General features: G+C 41.1%; 1 protein-coding gene across 3 annotated transcripts in view; it reads left to right on the top strand.

The window, feature by feature from the left end:
• Positions 1-249: 249 nt before the first annotated feature.
• The window catches only part of dop1a (DOP1 leucine zipper like protein A), a 52,234-nt gene continuing 36,257 nt past the window's right edge, over positions 250-16,226 (top strand). For all 3 annotated transcript variants that reach the window (XM_034229408.1, XM_034229418.1, XM_034229428.1), the window contains exons 1-7: positions 250-629; positions 2,713-2,913; positions 3,728-3,909; positions 3,989-4,159; positions 6,071-6,260; positions 7,720-7,818; positions 9,280-9,379. In XM_034229408.1, the coding sequence (XP_034085299.1) occupies positions 2,776-2,913; positions 3,728-3,909; positions 3,989-4,159; positions 6,071-6,260; positions 7,720-7,818; positions 9,280-9,379 (880 nt within the window). In that variant the 5' untranslated portion in view covers positions 250-629; positions 2,713-2,775. The remainder of the gene's footprint in view (positions 630-2,712; positions 2,914-3,727; positions 3,910-3,988; positions 4,160-6,070; positions 6,261-7,719; positions 7,819-9,279; positions 9,380-16,226) is intronic.

The raw sequence follows: 16,226 nt of genomic DNA, 5'->3' as shown, positions 1-16,226 counted from the left end.
TAGAATGAAGACATGTGGAATTAATCTACTTGTATCTGCACAGCTCACTACGTCATTCCTAATCACCATGACTACCACGTAGTGTTCACGTAAAATTGTATTTTGTTTCATGTAAGTATAAGGACAGTAATTACAATTTAAACATGTCAACTTTTATTTTGAAAGAAAAGTTTCACTATTTCCGAGTTTGACGGGAAATGTCACAGGTAACTTGACGCAGGCGAGAGGCGGAAGACGTCCATGCGGAAGGGAGCAGTAGGACGCTATGGTTGGACGTACAGCTAATCTGCAGTGCAGTCTGGGAGCTGTCAATCGTCTCGCTTTTGTATCTTTGGCACTGGACGCTACTGATGCGCTCATCACTGTTTATGTACACAGTGCGTGTCAATACAAAGAGGAAATAAGAATATTTAGAAAATAACAAGCCTCCAGAGCCTTCTTGTCAAGGGACCTGACTTACATGAACGGTTGACATCGGAGCCCACCAGGCCCTGCATCTCTTTCATTTAAACAACCTGCTACAAACCACAGCTAGCCTGCTAGTCATATTATTGACGTTGTCAGTCGTTTTTCACTCGGCGAACCGGGCTCCTGATTGAATGACAGTTTCTGGCCTTTGTCCCATAACGGTAAGCTTTTATGTCATCTTTTTTTTTTTTTTACGCCATGAAGTGCAATGTAACCTTCGTTAGCTTAAACACCCTGACCTAGCTAGTGACAAGGGAGCTGTTTGCTATAGCATTACTGTAACAGTACCCTATTTTCACGCTCACATCATAACGGAAGTAACGCCTTTATTAAGATATTGAAAATATATGTAGGTGGTTTTATATTCATTGACGTTATATGTGCTTCCTACCTCAAAACATGAATGTACTGTTGGTATTCAAAAGCTGCTATTATTACTATAGTTCATAGTGCATAATATTGTTGATACTTTACAAGTCTGTTAGCTCATTCAGAAAAATGTCAGCTGCTACAAGCTAGCCTCTTACACACAGGGTTACATTTACATCAATACCTCACAATAAGTAGCCTATGCACTTGTAAAAATTGTCAGATTCATTGAGTTTTCTGTCAATCTGCTGTAGACTCTTTTTAGCGCAGACATTTTGACTTGTCACAGCAGGAAAAGCACAGGTGTGATTAATAACATTAATTAGTAATAGCCCTGCTGCAGTGTGCTTGGTGATACACTGATATGGCTCACTGGCACACCTTATTTTGTTATAAGTTCCCACTTTACTGCTGTTCCAAGTCAAATGGTCTCCACTGAAATGTATTTTTCTTAGTGTGGGAGTTCTCAATTTCTTTTAGCCAAGATATCAAGATAGGGAATAATTAGGGTGGACCCCCTCATGTTATTTTTCGGAATAATTCCGTGCAGTATTTTTTGACCCTTAGTTTTGGGAAGAACATAAAAGAAAATGCAAATTTCTGTAAAAACAATGTAATTAATATCAAGGGATCCTATTATGCTTTTTGTGTTTTTCGCTTTCATGTAGTGTGTTATCTAGGTTGTTGTGCATGCAAATGATACGTAACATAGTGACATCACTATGTAATTCTCATGCTTCTATTGGCTAGCGCTCCAACAAAGTGTTCGTGATAGGCTAAAGGACGGTTGACCAATCACAACAGAGCCGGCTAGCTAACCAATCAGAGCAGACTGGGCTCTGGTTTCAGACAGAGGGTGAAAAGAGGTGCTGCAGCACAGGCAGTATGAGCCTATAAACAATAAAGACCTTTGTGAACATGAAAGCATGTCACAGTAGAGACACAAAAGACAAATATGAACCTGGCAACTAGCATAATAAGGCGCCTATAGGTTAATTTAGCTGCAAGATTCACTGCAGCTTTACAGTATTGAAGGCAAATCAAGAGAAACGTTTTTTTTTTTGTGAGTGCTTGGCAATCTATCGATATTTTGATTATCTCAATATCGTGATTATAAGAATAGATATTGTGTTTGATTTTGTATATCCTAATATCGCATAAGCATTGTCTTTGCCTGGTTTTAAAGGCTGCATTACAGTTAAGTGATATCATTCTTGGAATGTACTAGACTGTTATATATACTGTTGTATCTGCTCATTATATTAACATCCATAATACTTATTTATCAAAACTGTTTTCTAAATATTTTTGCGAAAGCACCGATAGTCAACCCTACAATATTGCAGCAAAATCAAGGTATTTGGCTTAAAATATCCAGATCTTTTATTTTCTCTAGACACATCGATACCTTGGGCAACACTCGCTACCAAAATGTCACATGCCTTTTCTAAATCTGGTCAATCCTCTCTTGGATGCGATACCCATACATTTCAAACTCCATTTAAAAGAGATGCAAGTGTAGCTTGTCTCACAGTGTTAATGTTTTTTTATGGTATTTTCAGTTTGTCTGCCTGGATTACAATGTATAAAGCATGTACTTAACAACATATATGCACACTTACAAGCCTGTGCCTTTTTGAAGGATGTGACATTTAAAGACTTGCTTTTTTCTTCTATAATCTTTGGACATGGAAAAAAACAGATTTTATGGCTGCAAGTGTCAGACTTTGCTCCTCCTCATATATGGGACCGTGTTGTTCTGAAATATCGTCCATGTACTGATTGATAGGCTCAGGCAGCGTGAAGATGACTAAACCTTTGCTTATTATCAGAGTGGGTTTTTGATCTTCTGCACCTTCCTGTTTTGTTTTCCAGTGCAGGTGTGATGTATCGATGTGTGCCTGGAGTTGTACATTAGCGTAATAACCACCCAGGAGGATGAATGCAGAGGAAGTGGAGCTGCTCAGTGACTCCAAGTACAGGAACTATGTGGCAGCAGTGGACAAAGCCCTCAAGAACTTTGAGTACTCCAGTGAGTGGGCCGACCTCATCTCTGCACTGGGCAAACTCAACAAGGTATGTAAATCTGACCTGAGGCAGGATGGTTGTTGTGTACAGAATGCAATACAGTTCATACACATACAGTATGTGACTTAGCATACATACAACTACATTCATAAAGTGATTGGATTAATGATTGGTGTAGAAGCTGAGCCTCACTTACTTTGCTGGTATTTAGCCTACTGTAAGGGATTGTAAAATAGAAATATCAACGTTTCCTTTTTGCTTGTGTGAAAAAATGGTGAAATACACATAAAAAAACATGCATTTTGTCAAGTAATAAGCATGGCAACAAGAGACAAAAAACCCATTTTATACACAAAAATGCTAGAGCTGCAATTAAGGATTGTTTTCATTGTTGATTCATCTGCAAAATAAATCTCCTAAATTCATCGATAATCTTTAATCTCTTTTTAAAAATAAGAAAAATGTAAAAAAACAAAAACAACGATGTCCTAATGTCTTATTTTGTTCAAACCAAAAGTCTACATACCCCCCAAAAGGGGTTTTTAATGATGTGTGACGCACAAAGCAGGACATCCTCTCATTTAAGAGGTTGGAATCAGAGAATATTTGATTATCTGACTGATTGTGTGTAAAAAAATGTCTTTAACTGTTAGTCCATTATGAAAATAGTTGTCAATAACTTTTCTATCTATTAACTTATTGTTTCACCTCTTATAGACACATTATCAGCGAGTTGCACAGAAATTCAGCAGAAATCCATTCAGATTCCATCCAAATCCATTCACAGAAATCCATTCAGCTTGTTACAATGTTGTCTGTGCATGCCTCATAACCATCCAGCATGTTTTACATCCTATCCTAGGTTTTGCAGAACAATGCGAAATACCAAGTGGTTCCCAAGAAGCTGACGATAGGCAAGCGGCTGGCCCAATGCCTCCACCCCGCCCTGCCCAGCGGGGTCCACCGCAAGGCTCTGGAGACGTACGAGATCATCTTCAAGATCATCGGACCCAAGAGGCTGGCCAAAGACCTGTTTCTCTACAGGTATGACTTGCTTACCACTCACACTGGAGATAGACAGTAAAGCTAGAACCACTTCTTGAGATCTTTTTTCTCGCTGCAGCTCGGGGCTCTTCCCGCTCCTCTCCAACGCTGCGATGTCCGTGAAGCCGGTGCTGCTGGGGCTCTATGAGACCTACTACCTGCCCCTGGGGAAGACTCTGAAGCCGGGCCTACAGGGCCTCCTGACCGGGGTCCTGCCGGGTCTGGAGGAGGGCTCTGAGTATTACGACAGGTGAGGAGAGCAGGAAAACACTTTGGAACAGGCCATTAGGAGAAAGCATTTTTACAGCGTAATGTGGAAGGAAATTGATTTCAGATCATATGAATGATAAATGAGATATATGAGATGTTGCAAGATTATTGTTTCCAACTCAAGACACAGCCCAAGACTTGTGTCTCTGAGACGGTTTACTGTTGTATTCCAGGAACTACGTGCAGACTTGTCTACTATTACATTTTCTAGCTCATGAAATGCCAAATCCAATGCTTTTTATTTTGAATTGTCATAAAGTATATTGTTTTTCTTCTTTTCCTTTTGTTATATACTTTTTTCATATATTTGATGTATAATATATAATATATTTCCTTGGATAAAAACAGTGTATTTCCTCTGAACTTCATACATTTTAAGTGTGCAAACGAGAGAATAAAAATCATTGAGGTTTGCGAGAATAAACAGCATTGCAGGGTCATTAATTCAACACGTCCACAAAATACGGACGTATGGGCCCTTACACTTGTTCCAGAATTTATTGAACACATTTTTCTGAAGACAGAGAAACAATCTTATTATTACTATAACAGTAATGTTGAATAGTTTATAATGTTGAATATTGCAAGGGCTTCTCAGTGTTGTGTGCGCTTTGTGAAACTCTGGCCAGAAAGTCATTTTCCCCAGACACTCGCAAAATATAAGCCAATGATCGGCATCCCTACACTGTTATGAACTGATTTAATCATTTCTTATTTTGACACAAGTGGTTGTTTACATAGTGATTGGTATCTTATAAGACCAGGGAAAGGATTCATCTCATCAGTGCTGCTGTAGTTCTTCTCACAGACACTAGAGGGGGCTGCCGCTCCATCTTAAGTCACAATGACATAACTCTTGGAGGGGCTGTCTTACACTTCCTAAGAAGCACTGGTGTGACTCATGAAAGTAACAATGGTTTATTTAGAATAAAATGTCCCAGGCAGCTATTTCAGATGTAGTTAATGTTATGAATAACACCTGTGCTGTTAAAAAGGCCTATTTGCATTCTTCCATTTATTTGGCTTCTCCCACATTGCAGAGTTTAACAGCAAGTTGCATTATCTTTACTACCTCCTGTTGCCGTTTCCCGTTAATGTTTCAATAAATCAGTTTCCACACAGAGGACATTAGAATTTCTTAATGTCTTAAAGCAACACTAGGATTTCAAAATCAAAATAATGTTGTGTCTGCTCTCTTAGATTTCCCAGATCAACCTTATTTGCCCAGATAAATGTACTGTTGCATATATAGTATATCATTCTGGTAAAAAACAAGAGACCACTGCAGCATTATCAGTTTCTCTGGTTTTTAGTATTTATAGGTGTTTGTTTGAGTAAAATCAACCTTTTTTTATTTTTGTTCTATACACTATTGACAACATTTCTCTGTGTTGGAATTCATCAGACACTGGAATGAAATGGCTGCCATACGTGTAGAGATGGAGATTTAAGAAAAAATTGGAGTGGTCTCTTAATTTTTTCCAGAGCTGTATACACCAGTCAGTTAGGAGAAATGGCAAATGAAAGCTTCACAGTGAAATCCAAATGCACTCATAAACCACAGCAAGTGGTCTGTTCAGAGAAAGCATTGAGTGATGCATCTCTGTTCCTTTTGAAATCTTTTGGGTACTACTGGGACTCTGTTTCTGCTCTAGTCATTGCTTAATATTTGGCCATTAAGAACATTCGATGAGAGCCCTCAATGACTCAATCCATCTGGGCAGGGCACTGTCAGTCAGTCTGATATCATCATGTGAAGCAGCTGCTTTAAACAAGTGTTTTTCCTTCTGAGTGCCAGCTTTGCGGACTACATCAGTTCTAGTGTGGTAGGACTACAGTGCAGATGTGTAATAGTAACCGTGTTCACTGTGTCCTCTCTGTGTTCTCACAGAACCAACACCCTGTTGGAGAAGGTGGCTGCAGCGGTGGAGCAGTCGGCCTTCTACAGTGCCTTGTGGGGCAGCATCCTGACCAGCCCCGCGGTGCGCCTCCCCGGGGTGTCCTTCGTTCTGCTGCACCTCAACCGCAAGCTCTCCATGGAGGACCAGCTCTACGTCATCGGCAGTGACATCGAGCTCATGGTACATGACACTACAGAGCAAAACAAACATCCCCGGACAAAAATAACTAATGACAGAATTGCATGCACGATTTGGAAAATATTACCGTTGTGGTTATTTTGACTGATATTGCAATTTCATTTATTTTTTTACATATTCTGTACCAAACAAGTATATTTTCATGAGGTTTGTAGAATACTTTTTGTAGCCGGGACTTTTCTGAGGCACAACAATTCTTCATTCAGAATGATATGTTCACGTGTTTTGCCTTTACTCAATATTCAATACTGCAATGGTGATATTGCATTACTCCAAATTTCAATTAATTGCAGCCCTAGAATTGCATCCTCCTTGCTGAAAATAAGGTTTGAACACCTAACAAGTCAACTGATGGCTCTGAAGGACAAAATGAACACAACCTGCTCCTCCAAAATGTAAGACGAGCAAAGTGTCCAATGCTACCTTCTAATAGAAAAAACAAATAGAAAAAGAGAGGGATTAACACACAGTGCACCACAGAGCAGAGTCCTGCACGGGTCTGATTTTCAAGACCCGCTCCCGCCCCGCGACGTGCAATACCGAACCCGCCCCGCTACCCGCACATATTGCCAATTAGTTCCGCAACCCGACCCGACCTGACCTGTCGGCACAAGATCCGCAACCCGACCCGAACCCGCATATATATGAGCAGTGAAAACGTGCAATTATTAACACACGCAGTTTCATATTTGTCTCAAAAAGCGTGGGATGTTAGTTATTTTCTCCATCTAGGATGACACCAAAAGCCTTCTAGACGTTGGATTTCGCTCTTGAGGAAGTGTTATTGAAAATGCTGTATTCTCCACTAGAGCTTCACCTCAGCCATTTCGAATGTGGCGCGCACAGCAGCAGATTGATGTTCTGCAGAGGTTATGATTATGCGTGGTCCCACGGAGGAGAGGTCTGAGGATTTAAACATTAAACTAAATTATTATCATTTTAATATATTTATTATGCAACACCCGCGACCCGACCCGCATCATCTTTGTTTTACCCAGAACCGAACCCGGAAAAAAGCTTTTGAAAAAATACCACCCGCAAATCACTTTTTTTGCGGGTCACTCGGCGGGTACCTGACCCGATGCAGGACTCTGCCACAGAGCCAGAGACACTGGTAACTGCCTAATAAATGTCAGTTATTGAAAATTATGTTTTATAACCATTGGCTTGAGAAATGTGTTTTGCTTATCAGTTCATCAGATGAAATGTTTAAATAGCAATCACATAAAAATGAAAAAATCATGATTATCTAAAATGAGTAGTATTATCCTAAAGTCAGTTTAATAAGCTAGAAGGAATGTGTACACGCGTTCAGATTGATTGCAATTGCATGTTTTACTAGAATCACTGCGATGGTGCAAATAGTGCAATTTGATATATAATGCTCCTATTGTTAAATGTATTGAAAGAAGCAGTTTGAATAATGTTGTGTTCTCACCAGGTGGAGGCGGTCAGTACCTCAGTCCAGGACTCCAGTGTGTTGGTGCAGAGGAGCACCCTGGACCTCATCCTCTTCTGCTTCCCCTTCCACATGAGCCAGGTGAGGAAGCTGTGAGGCTGAGCTCTGTGTGTTAACACCGGGATGGTAAAGATCTTTGTGTCTACTACAGGTACAATCTGGTCTAGACTCTAGGTTGTATTTATCAGGATGTTCATAATAAAGCTTATTTAGTGGGAATGCTGACAGAGCATTCCCACTATCTGTTATGCTACGCAGGAAATTCTTTATTATTCCGCCGGGTTATTTTGCGCCTCTTCTTCTCCCACATTCCACATCGCAGAAACTCAGTTCAAACATCAAAACGTTCAGCTCGGTCGGGAATCGATGGCTATTACTTTTATCATTCATAACTTTCATAATTCCAGAGATACATCCCATAATACATCACATTTTTAACATGGAAGTCAATAGAGAAACTCTTCAGACTTCAACAATCTTCATGCAACTTCAACTGCTAACTGCTCCTTCTTCAACTGCTAACTGCTCCTTCATACTTTCACTCAGAAACCTCATTCCAACTTTAAAATGTTACACATCTTTCTGACATTATTCATGTAACACAACTTTTAAATCGGATTCTCACTTTTAGAGATATTAAACATTGTTCAGACCTTGGTAAAGAGGCCTTCTTCAGATTTTAGAATGCGTGATGTCACAGCTAGAGTGGAGGACAGATTTAATTTTGCCTTCATATTTTCTTTTAAACCTGCCATAATTCCCAAACTCTACATTCCTGAGACATCATTTTTCATGCATTTAGACTTTTATTTTCTTGTACAGCTCTACGTAAATTATGGGGTTTCATCATATGCCGTTTCCATGGAAACGCATCCCTCGCAATAAAAGACGATGTCGCTATACTGTAACTCCTATGAAAATGTTCAAAAAGTGCTCAAACTTCACATGTGTGCTAACAGTCCAGCCGTGAAGACATCTACGGGACAGTTTTCAGATTTCTTCAAATGCCGTTGCCATGGCAACACAATGCTCGCCATGAAACACAGTTTTCTCATAACTTCAGTGAAAATGCTCCAAATGGCCCAAAACTTCACCGGTTTGGTAACGATGCAGCCATCAACGCATCTAAGCGTATTATGGGATGTCATCAAATGCCATTGGCATGGCGACAGATCATTCGCCATCAAGTTAGTTCAAAAGTTTGCAGTTCAAATATTCTGCTGCTTTTCCAAGCCTTTTTACTTTCTTTTCTTCTCTCATCACACATTCAAGCCCCCAGTGTTCATGTATCATTTCAATCTCAATTCTTCACTTTCTTCTTACACATTACATTTCAGCATAGCAGTTTAGCGTCAGTTTTCAGCATAAAGCATTCCCACTAGCAATTTCTTCAGGAATTGCATTCTCTAGTATTATTACTGATATTGGCATTTTTATCTTCAGATGTTTGTTTCTTTATCTCTGTTCATTTGCAAATGTGTGATAATGATGAATTCTTTGTGACATCTGACAGTCACAAGTGTTCTGCTCTATTGTGTTCAGGCGACTCGCCCTGACATGATCCGGATCCTGTCTGCAGCTTTGCATGTGGTTTTAAGAAGAGACATGTCCCTCAACCGCAGACTCTACGCCTGGCTGTTGGGTACGAAATACACACACACACACACACACACACACACACACACACACACACACACACACACACACCACACACACACACACACACACACACCACACACACACACACACACACACACACACACACACACACACACACACACACACACACACACACTACTGAGTCAGGTATACCAGGGTTCCTGTTCTTCATATATTTGTGCAGTGTTGCAGAATTAAGAGAAATGCTTTAAAAATCAGGCAATTTTCCATTTGGGGAAGTCCAAGAATGTCAGGTGACCTTTTACCGGAATATACCCACAAGAGTGGTGGTCATGTAGGCTTGAGAAAAAGCTGAACAAGTAACACAACCAGAGAGCAGCCCTGAGAGCAGTGACTATCACTCCTTCTCTCGTTCAACCCCACACTCTTTGCTAGGGTTGGGTATCGTTTGAATTTCCACGATTCTGATTCTACTTTTCGATTCCGGATCTTAACGGTTCTCAATTCCGATTCTTTGAGGGGCAGGGTAAAACAATTATAAATTGCTTCTTCCAACAAAAAAAGTACATTTGTTCGAGAAACTTTTACACAGGTTAGTTTACAGTAATATTCATATTAATCAGTCTGTTTATATTCACTGCTATGTAACTGTAACCTGAGAACCACTGAAGCTACAACAGTGCAACAGTCCAACATTTAAAGGAAACCCCCCCCCCCCCCCCCCCCATTTAAAAACAGTTCTTGTTGAGAAAAACAAGCATATCTGCCTTCTCAGGCATACCGGGAAGAAATGTTTGAACATTTTAAAGTAAAATGCTTCAATCTGGTGCACTTTAAGCAGAATTACTAGAGACTAGATCCAGGGTTCGTACGGTTGAAATTTGACGTGATGTTTTCAAGGTTGGGAAAGTGCTTGAATTTTGGTAATGGTGCTTGAAATTGAGATAAAGTGCTTGAAAATGTAAATGCTTTACTTTTACAATAAATTGCTGTCTGACTGAATAGTTCGCTTTTTAGATTAAAAGAAAAGAATTGGTTCGCTTCTACATAAAACAGCTCCGCTGCGGCCTTCCCGCGCTATGCGCGCGACCTGCAAGTGTTTGTGTTACGTGTGACCTGGGCATTCTGATGAGAGTGATAGATGACTGTGTGCCAGGAGGTTGCAGTTTCAACAAGCGTTGGCTAGCAGAAGACAAATACAAGCCATGGCTAAGACGAGGGTCAAGCCCACGAGTAGCCTCCTGCAAAGTTTGCAAAAATAACGATGCGAGAGTCTGCGCTGACGAGCCACATGAAAGGTACGCCGTAGTAGAGCATTTTAGATTAGGCTAACGTTGCATGTTACGTTTGTTGAAGCTAACGTTAGCGAGCTGAATAGCGAACTCGATTGAGGGATAATAATAATTGCAGGGGACAATCATTTCAGAGGAGCGTACCTATGTTATGTGCGTTACAGTCGCCATCCTGCGGTGTTCAGAGGATGAAGCACTCACGGCATTTCGTGTTATAGTCACGAAATATAATCTATTGATTCGACACAGAGCGATTTTGAAAGCAATGTATTTCTACTGGTAGTATGTTTCGTGCCTAAACCAAATGTGACTTGCTCTATCGAAATCAGTCACATTGACCCGAAGACACATTTTCGTTTGTATTACTGGTCTGGGGGAAGCTCGCGAGTGTGTTTGTGTATTTTTGCGTTTGTTTCCCGGGGAAACACTCACAAGAAACACCAGCTGTTGTTATGCCTGCTGTGACGTTAAGTTACTCCGTTCTCCGCTTGTAATTATGCCGAAGCTTCAAAGTTGTATTTATCATCTGAATTTGCTGAAACAAGTTTAATATTCTGAAAGCCAAGACTTTGTTTATTTGAAAACAGATGAAAACAAACTGTCTTTATATAAAATTGAAGTATTATACAAGTAAAACTACATGTTGCTTTAATCCCATGTAATTGTAGAATGAACACAGTCTTCCTTTGAAGATGTATAAGTCAGGTGTCTTGAGTAGCATTACCTACAAATCATTGTACACATTTGTAAATATTATTTTCCACTTGTTACCATTGTGAGTCTATTTTTATGCAGCTCTGCGTGATTTTGTGGCTACAATTCAGACTAATACACTACCAGAGGTGGAATAACTTATAAGTACTCAGATATTGTACTTGAGTAAAAGTATAAGTACTCAGATCTTGTAGTGAAATTATAAGTACTCAGATCTTGTACTTAGCAAAAGTAGAAGTACCAGAGTGTAGGAATACTCTGTTACAGTAAAAGTCCTGCATTCAAAATATTCCTCAAGTGAAAGTAGAAAAGTATTCTCATCCAAATATAGTTAAAGTAGCGACAGTAAAAATAGTCATTGTGCAGATTGGTCCATTTCAGAATAATATATGATATGTTTTATAATGATTGATCATGAAAGTGTTCTCAAAGCTGGTAAAGGTGCAGCTAGTTTGAATGACTTTGTATACTGCAGGGTAGCTTGTGGATTTACTCCAGGTGGAACTAAAGATTTAACACTTGATTAGATTTCACATCATTCATCCTGATCTGTAAAGTAACTAAAGGTGTTAAATACATGTAGTGGAGTAGAAGTACACCATGTACCTCTGAACTGTAGAGGAGTAGAAGTACACCATGTACCTCTGAACTGTAGAGGAGTAGAAGTACACCATGTACCTCTGAACTGTAGTGGAGTAGAAGTACACCATGTACCTCTGAACTGTAGAGGAGTAGAAGTACACCATGTACCTCTGAACTGTAGTGGAGTAGAAGTACACCATGTACCTCTGAACTGTAGTGGAGTAGAAGTATACCATGTACCTCTGAACTGTAGTGGAGTAGAAGTACACCATGTACCTCTGAACTGTAGTGGAGTAGAAGTACACCATGTACCTCTGACTTGTGTTTACTGCCAACCTAAAAGTACCTCAAAAATAGTAATCAATAATGTATTGAAAAGTTATTTGGCTGATTGTTTTATATTGGCTCAGACAGGTTATATGGGACATACAGATGGGTCACTCATTTTGAAATATTAAACTTAGTTTTATTTTCTTTAATTTTTCATCCTTGTGTAGAAGGCTATCACGAAACACACATTTGGTTGTTTATAGCATAAAGAACATCTGATTTAATGTGAGGTAGGGAAATAATCATTTGAGTATGTATATATAAATATGTAATGTACAACAGCTGTAAGATGCTTGAAAAGCTGGAAAATGCACCTTGAAAATGCTTGAAAAGTGCTTGAATTTGACTTTGGAAAAGGTGTAAGAACCCTGTAGATCTAGGGGGTACAACTCTAAACACCCATATAATAATAATAATAATGGGTTCCATTTATAAACTACTTCATATTTGATTTCAAATCCCGAAGTGCTACAAGTAGTGAGCATGAACAGTATAAATAAACATTACACAACACGGTAGAATTAATAAAAAGCAATACAAAAATAAAAAATAAATAAAAGGGTAATAAAAAGGTCTAGGCAAAGGCTCTTTTGAAGAGATGGGTTTTGAGGCCTTTTTTAAAAGCCTCCACGGTCTGTGGTGCTCTCATTTGGTCGGGGAGAGCATTCCACAGACTGAGAGCAGCCGAGCAGAAGGCCCGGTCTCCCATAGTACGGAGCTTAGTCCTGGGGGGTTTGAGGAAGTTGGAGTTGCTGGAGCGGGTGGTCCGCAAGGAGGTATGGGGGGTGAGGAGTTCCTTGAGGTAGGGAGGGGCAGTTCCATGGACACACTGGTGGGTGAGGACGGAGACCTTGAATTCAATCCTCAGTTCCACGGGTAGCCAGTGTAGTGCTTTAAGGATGGGGGTGATGTGATCATATTTGCGCACCCTCATCAGGATCCTAACAGCGCTGTTCTGAATGTATTGGAGCTTCTGGATGCTTTTGTTAGGGATCCCGATGAGGAGTGCATTGCAGTAGTCCAGCCTGGAGGAGACAAAGGCATGGACCAGCTTATATGAAAAAGATCGTTTTACATTTTAATAATCAAATAAGTATATGAACATAACCAGTAACCTACCATAGCCAATAACAAATACATTTTATTTTTGTTGTTCATTCATATCTTATTTACTATTTTATTTATGCATATTTTTTTATCTCCAGTTTAAAACGATATGTCTGGTTTACTGTCCTATAGTATACATTGGAATGATTTCAAACCTGTTTAATCCCAATAATTATAAAGGAGTGCCTTGGAAATATGTGTTTACATAAATTGTGATCAAAACGTTTGAGACCCACTGAGATAACTTAGGCTGCAGCCACACGAGGACAAAAACGTCCGTTTGCGTTACTGTTTAGTGTCATATAGACCAGTGCCTCTCAAAGTGTGGTCCGCGGACCACTGGTGGTCCGTGAGCGCCCCCTAGTGGTCCGTGAGTATATTGGTAAAATTTCACATTTGAAATAAATACATTTATTTTGCACTCTCCCGGGAATATCTCCGCAATGGAACGAGCTTAAGTTTCACTTTCGATTGCATGATATAGCCCAGATAAACACCTTCATCACACATGTTGCCACTTGTTTGTACCATTGTCAGGCGATTTGTAAAAAACGATGTGTTTTTGGATATTTGTGGAGTTAGGTGGTCCGCGAGTGTTTTCTTATTGGTTAAGTGGTCCTTGGTATGAAAAAGTTTGAGAAACACTGATATAGACCATTCGGCCACACGAGAACGACCGCATACGGCACTAAACGACTGAGGAAACGATAACGGGTCCCAAGGTGGATAGAACGGCATACGCAACGCTCTGGGGGGTCAAACAGCTCCGTGTGTGCGCCCTATACGATCATTTTCTGATAATGATTGCGCAATAGCCCCGCCTCTCCCCACCTCTGCTGCTCACCTCCGCGTACCCCGCGCCATTGCTGATGTTTTTCGCCACCAACAACAACAACAATGGCGGATCGCAGAGTTGCTATTGTGCTCCGGACGCTACTGACCATGCTACAGTTCTTTGTGCAACATCTACAGCAGACTTACACATCCGGGGGGGGATCTTACTCGCTGCTTTTGTGGATATGTACTGCAGCTTCAGCGATCATTTTCTGATAATGATTGCGCAATAGCCCCGCCTCTCTCCACCTCTGCTGCTCACCCCCGCGTCAAAGTAAACTGCCCACTGAATTCAGATTATTTATCTTTCTCTCGATATGGACATAAACGCGAGTGAAGTCTAATCTGACAGGACGGAGACACCTCTCAAACTACCTAGTTATAAATATGTTTAATTTTACTGTCGGCCGGGTCACTCATTACTGGATCAGCTGCTGCATGAGACAGACACTGGCGCTGTCCGAAGAGAGGGAGGAAAAAGAGAGGCTCCGTGTATTTTATTATTATGTTATATAGAGTCGTTATTCATTTGTTTTAAAGCTCAATAAATAACAAAGAAGACATTTGACCGGCACTTTTATAATTTTGTCGGAAGATTTAAACTTGAATACACATTGACTGGCAAAAAACTCTGCCCGGTTCCCTCGGCCCCCACCGCGGAGAATAAACAGAAGGGCAACCATGACAACCATGCTTCTTCGCTGCTTTTGTGGAGCATGTTACGGAGCGTCCACACAGCAGCGTGCGTTGACGCTTGGAGGTGGGCGTATCTGAAGCTTGGGGATTTTTTGCGAGCAACGCGACCAACAACCAATCACATGAATCTCCTGCCCCCGACATACAAAGCAATAGCAATGTTAAAACGAAGTAAACTGGATATAAAATCCCCAAACAGGCGAAAACCTACCAGATTCACCCACTGTCTCTGCCACCTCCCTCCATGCCTCGCTCCTCCGGTTTGTATCCCGGTAGATCAACAGACTGATCATACAGCACCGGGTGATTCACTACCGCTATAATGAATTTTCCCTCCATTTTTTTGAATATGAGGAAATGACCTGCGTAGTCTCTCCCAGCATACACGCGGTTTGATTGGCTAGCGATTGTACTGGCAGATTTGCATACACAGGATTTCATTGGCTGACGCCTCCGTCGAGGCGTCAAAAGTTGAACATTGCTCAACTTTTGACGCCAGCTACGCCAGCTACAGCAGCAACGCTCCACGTCGCTTCCCAAAATGCAGTTCGGCTAAAAGTGACGTCACCCCATTCAAAGTGAATGGGCAGAAGCGTTGGAAGCTTCAACGCACGCCGCTGTGTGGACGGGCCGTTACAGCGCCACGTACAGGCTCCTGCATATGTACTGCAGCTTCTCCAGCGGTTGGAGCTAAACGGAGCGGTCTCGTGTAGACAGACACTATCCGGATAACTATTGCGTGTGGACGGAAGCTTGTTTGCGTTTGCGTTAATCCTATGCGTTTAGCCGTTTTCGTCCTCGTGTGGCCGGGGTCTTAGACTAAAGTGAACTATCTAAACACTCAGAGTCCTTTACCTCACTGAGCTGAAGTCATCAGCCTCTCAGTCTGACTGGAGAGGACTCTCCCTCCACATCATTGTAGAAACATCTTCTTCTTCCGTTAGAGCAGCTAGCACCAGATGCTAATAAAAACAGCTCTCTCCCTCGCTCGCTCCCACGCTCACTCGCACTTTGGCTGTGAGCTGCGGGTGCCAGACAAGCCAACATCCCCCATTTTCATCACTTACAGCGCCCATCGTACAGGGCAAATGAAAAGTGTAACCGGGATGAAAAGGGTGTTACATTTACTAAATGATGAATGTTGCATCAAGGCCGAAAATTAGGATGAGCACCAACGGTCAAAACATTTTGTTTCCCTCCCAGAGCTGTCAGCGCAGCGCCTCCACAGATCTGGCGCCCAAGGCGAACATCTATAACGCCAGTGCGACGGGCTGGCCCTGGTCCCAGGTTACGCTGTAGGAAGTGTAGGTACAA

The sequence above is a fragment of the Gymnodraco acuticeps genome, unplaced genomic scaffold, assembly GCF_902827175.1.
Source record: "Gymnodraco acuticeps unplaced genomic scaffold, fGymAcu1.1, whole genome shotgun sequence".
In the NCBI taxonomy this organism is placed as follows: Eukaryota; Metazoa; Chordata; class Actinopteri; order Perciformes; family Bathydraconidae; genus Gymnodraco; species Gymnodraco acuticeps.
This window is presented reverse-complemented; position numbering and strand designations above follow the sequence as displayed.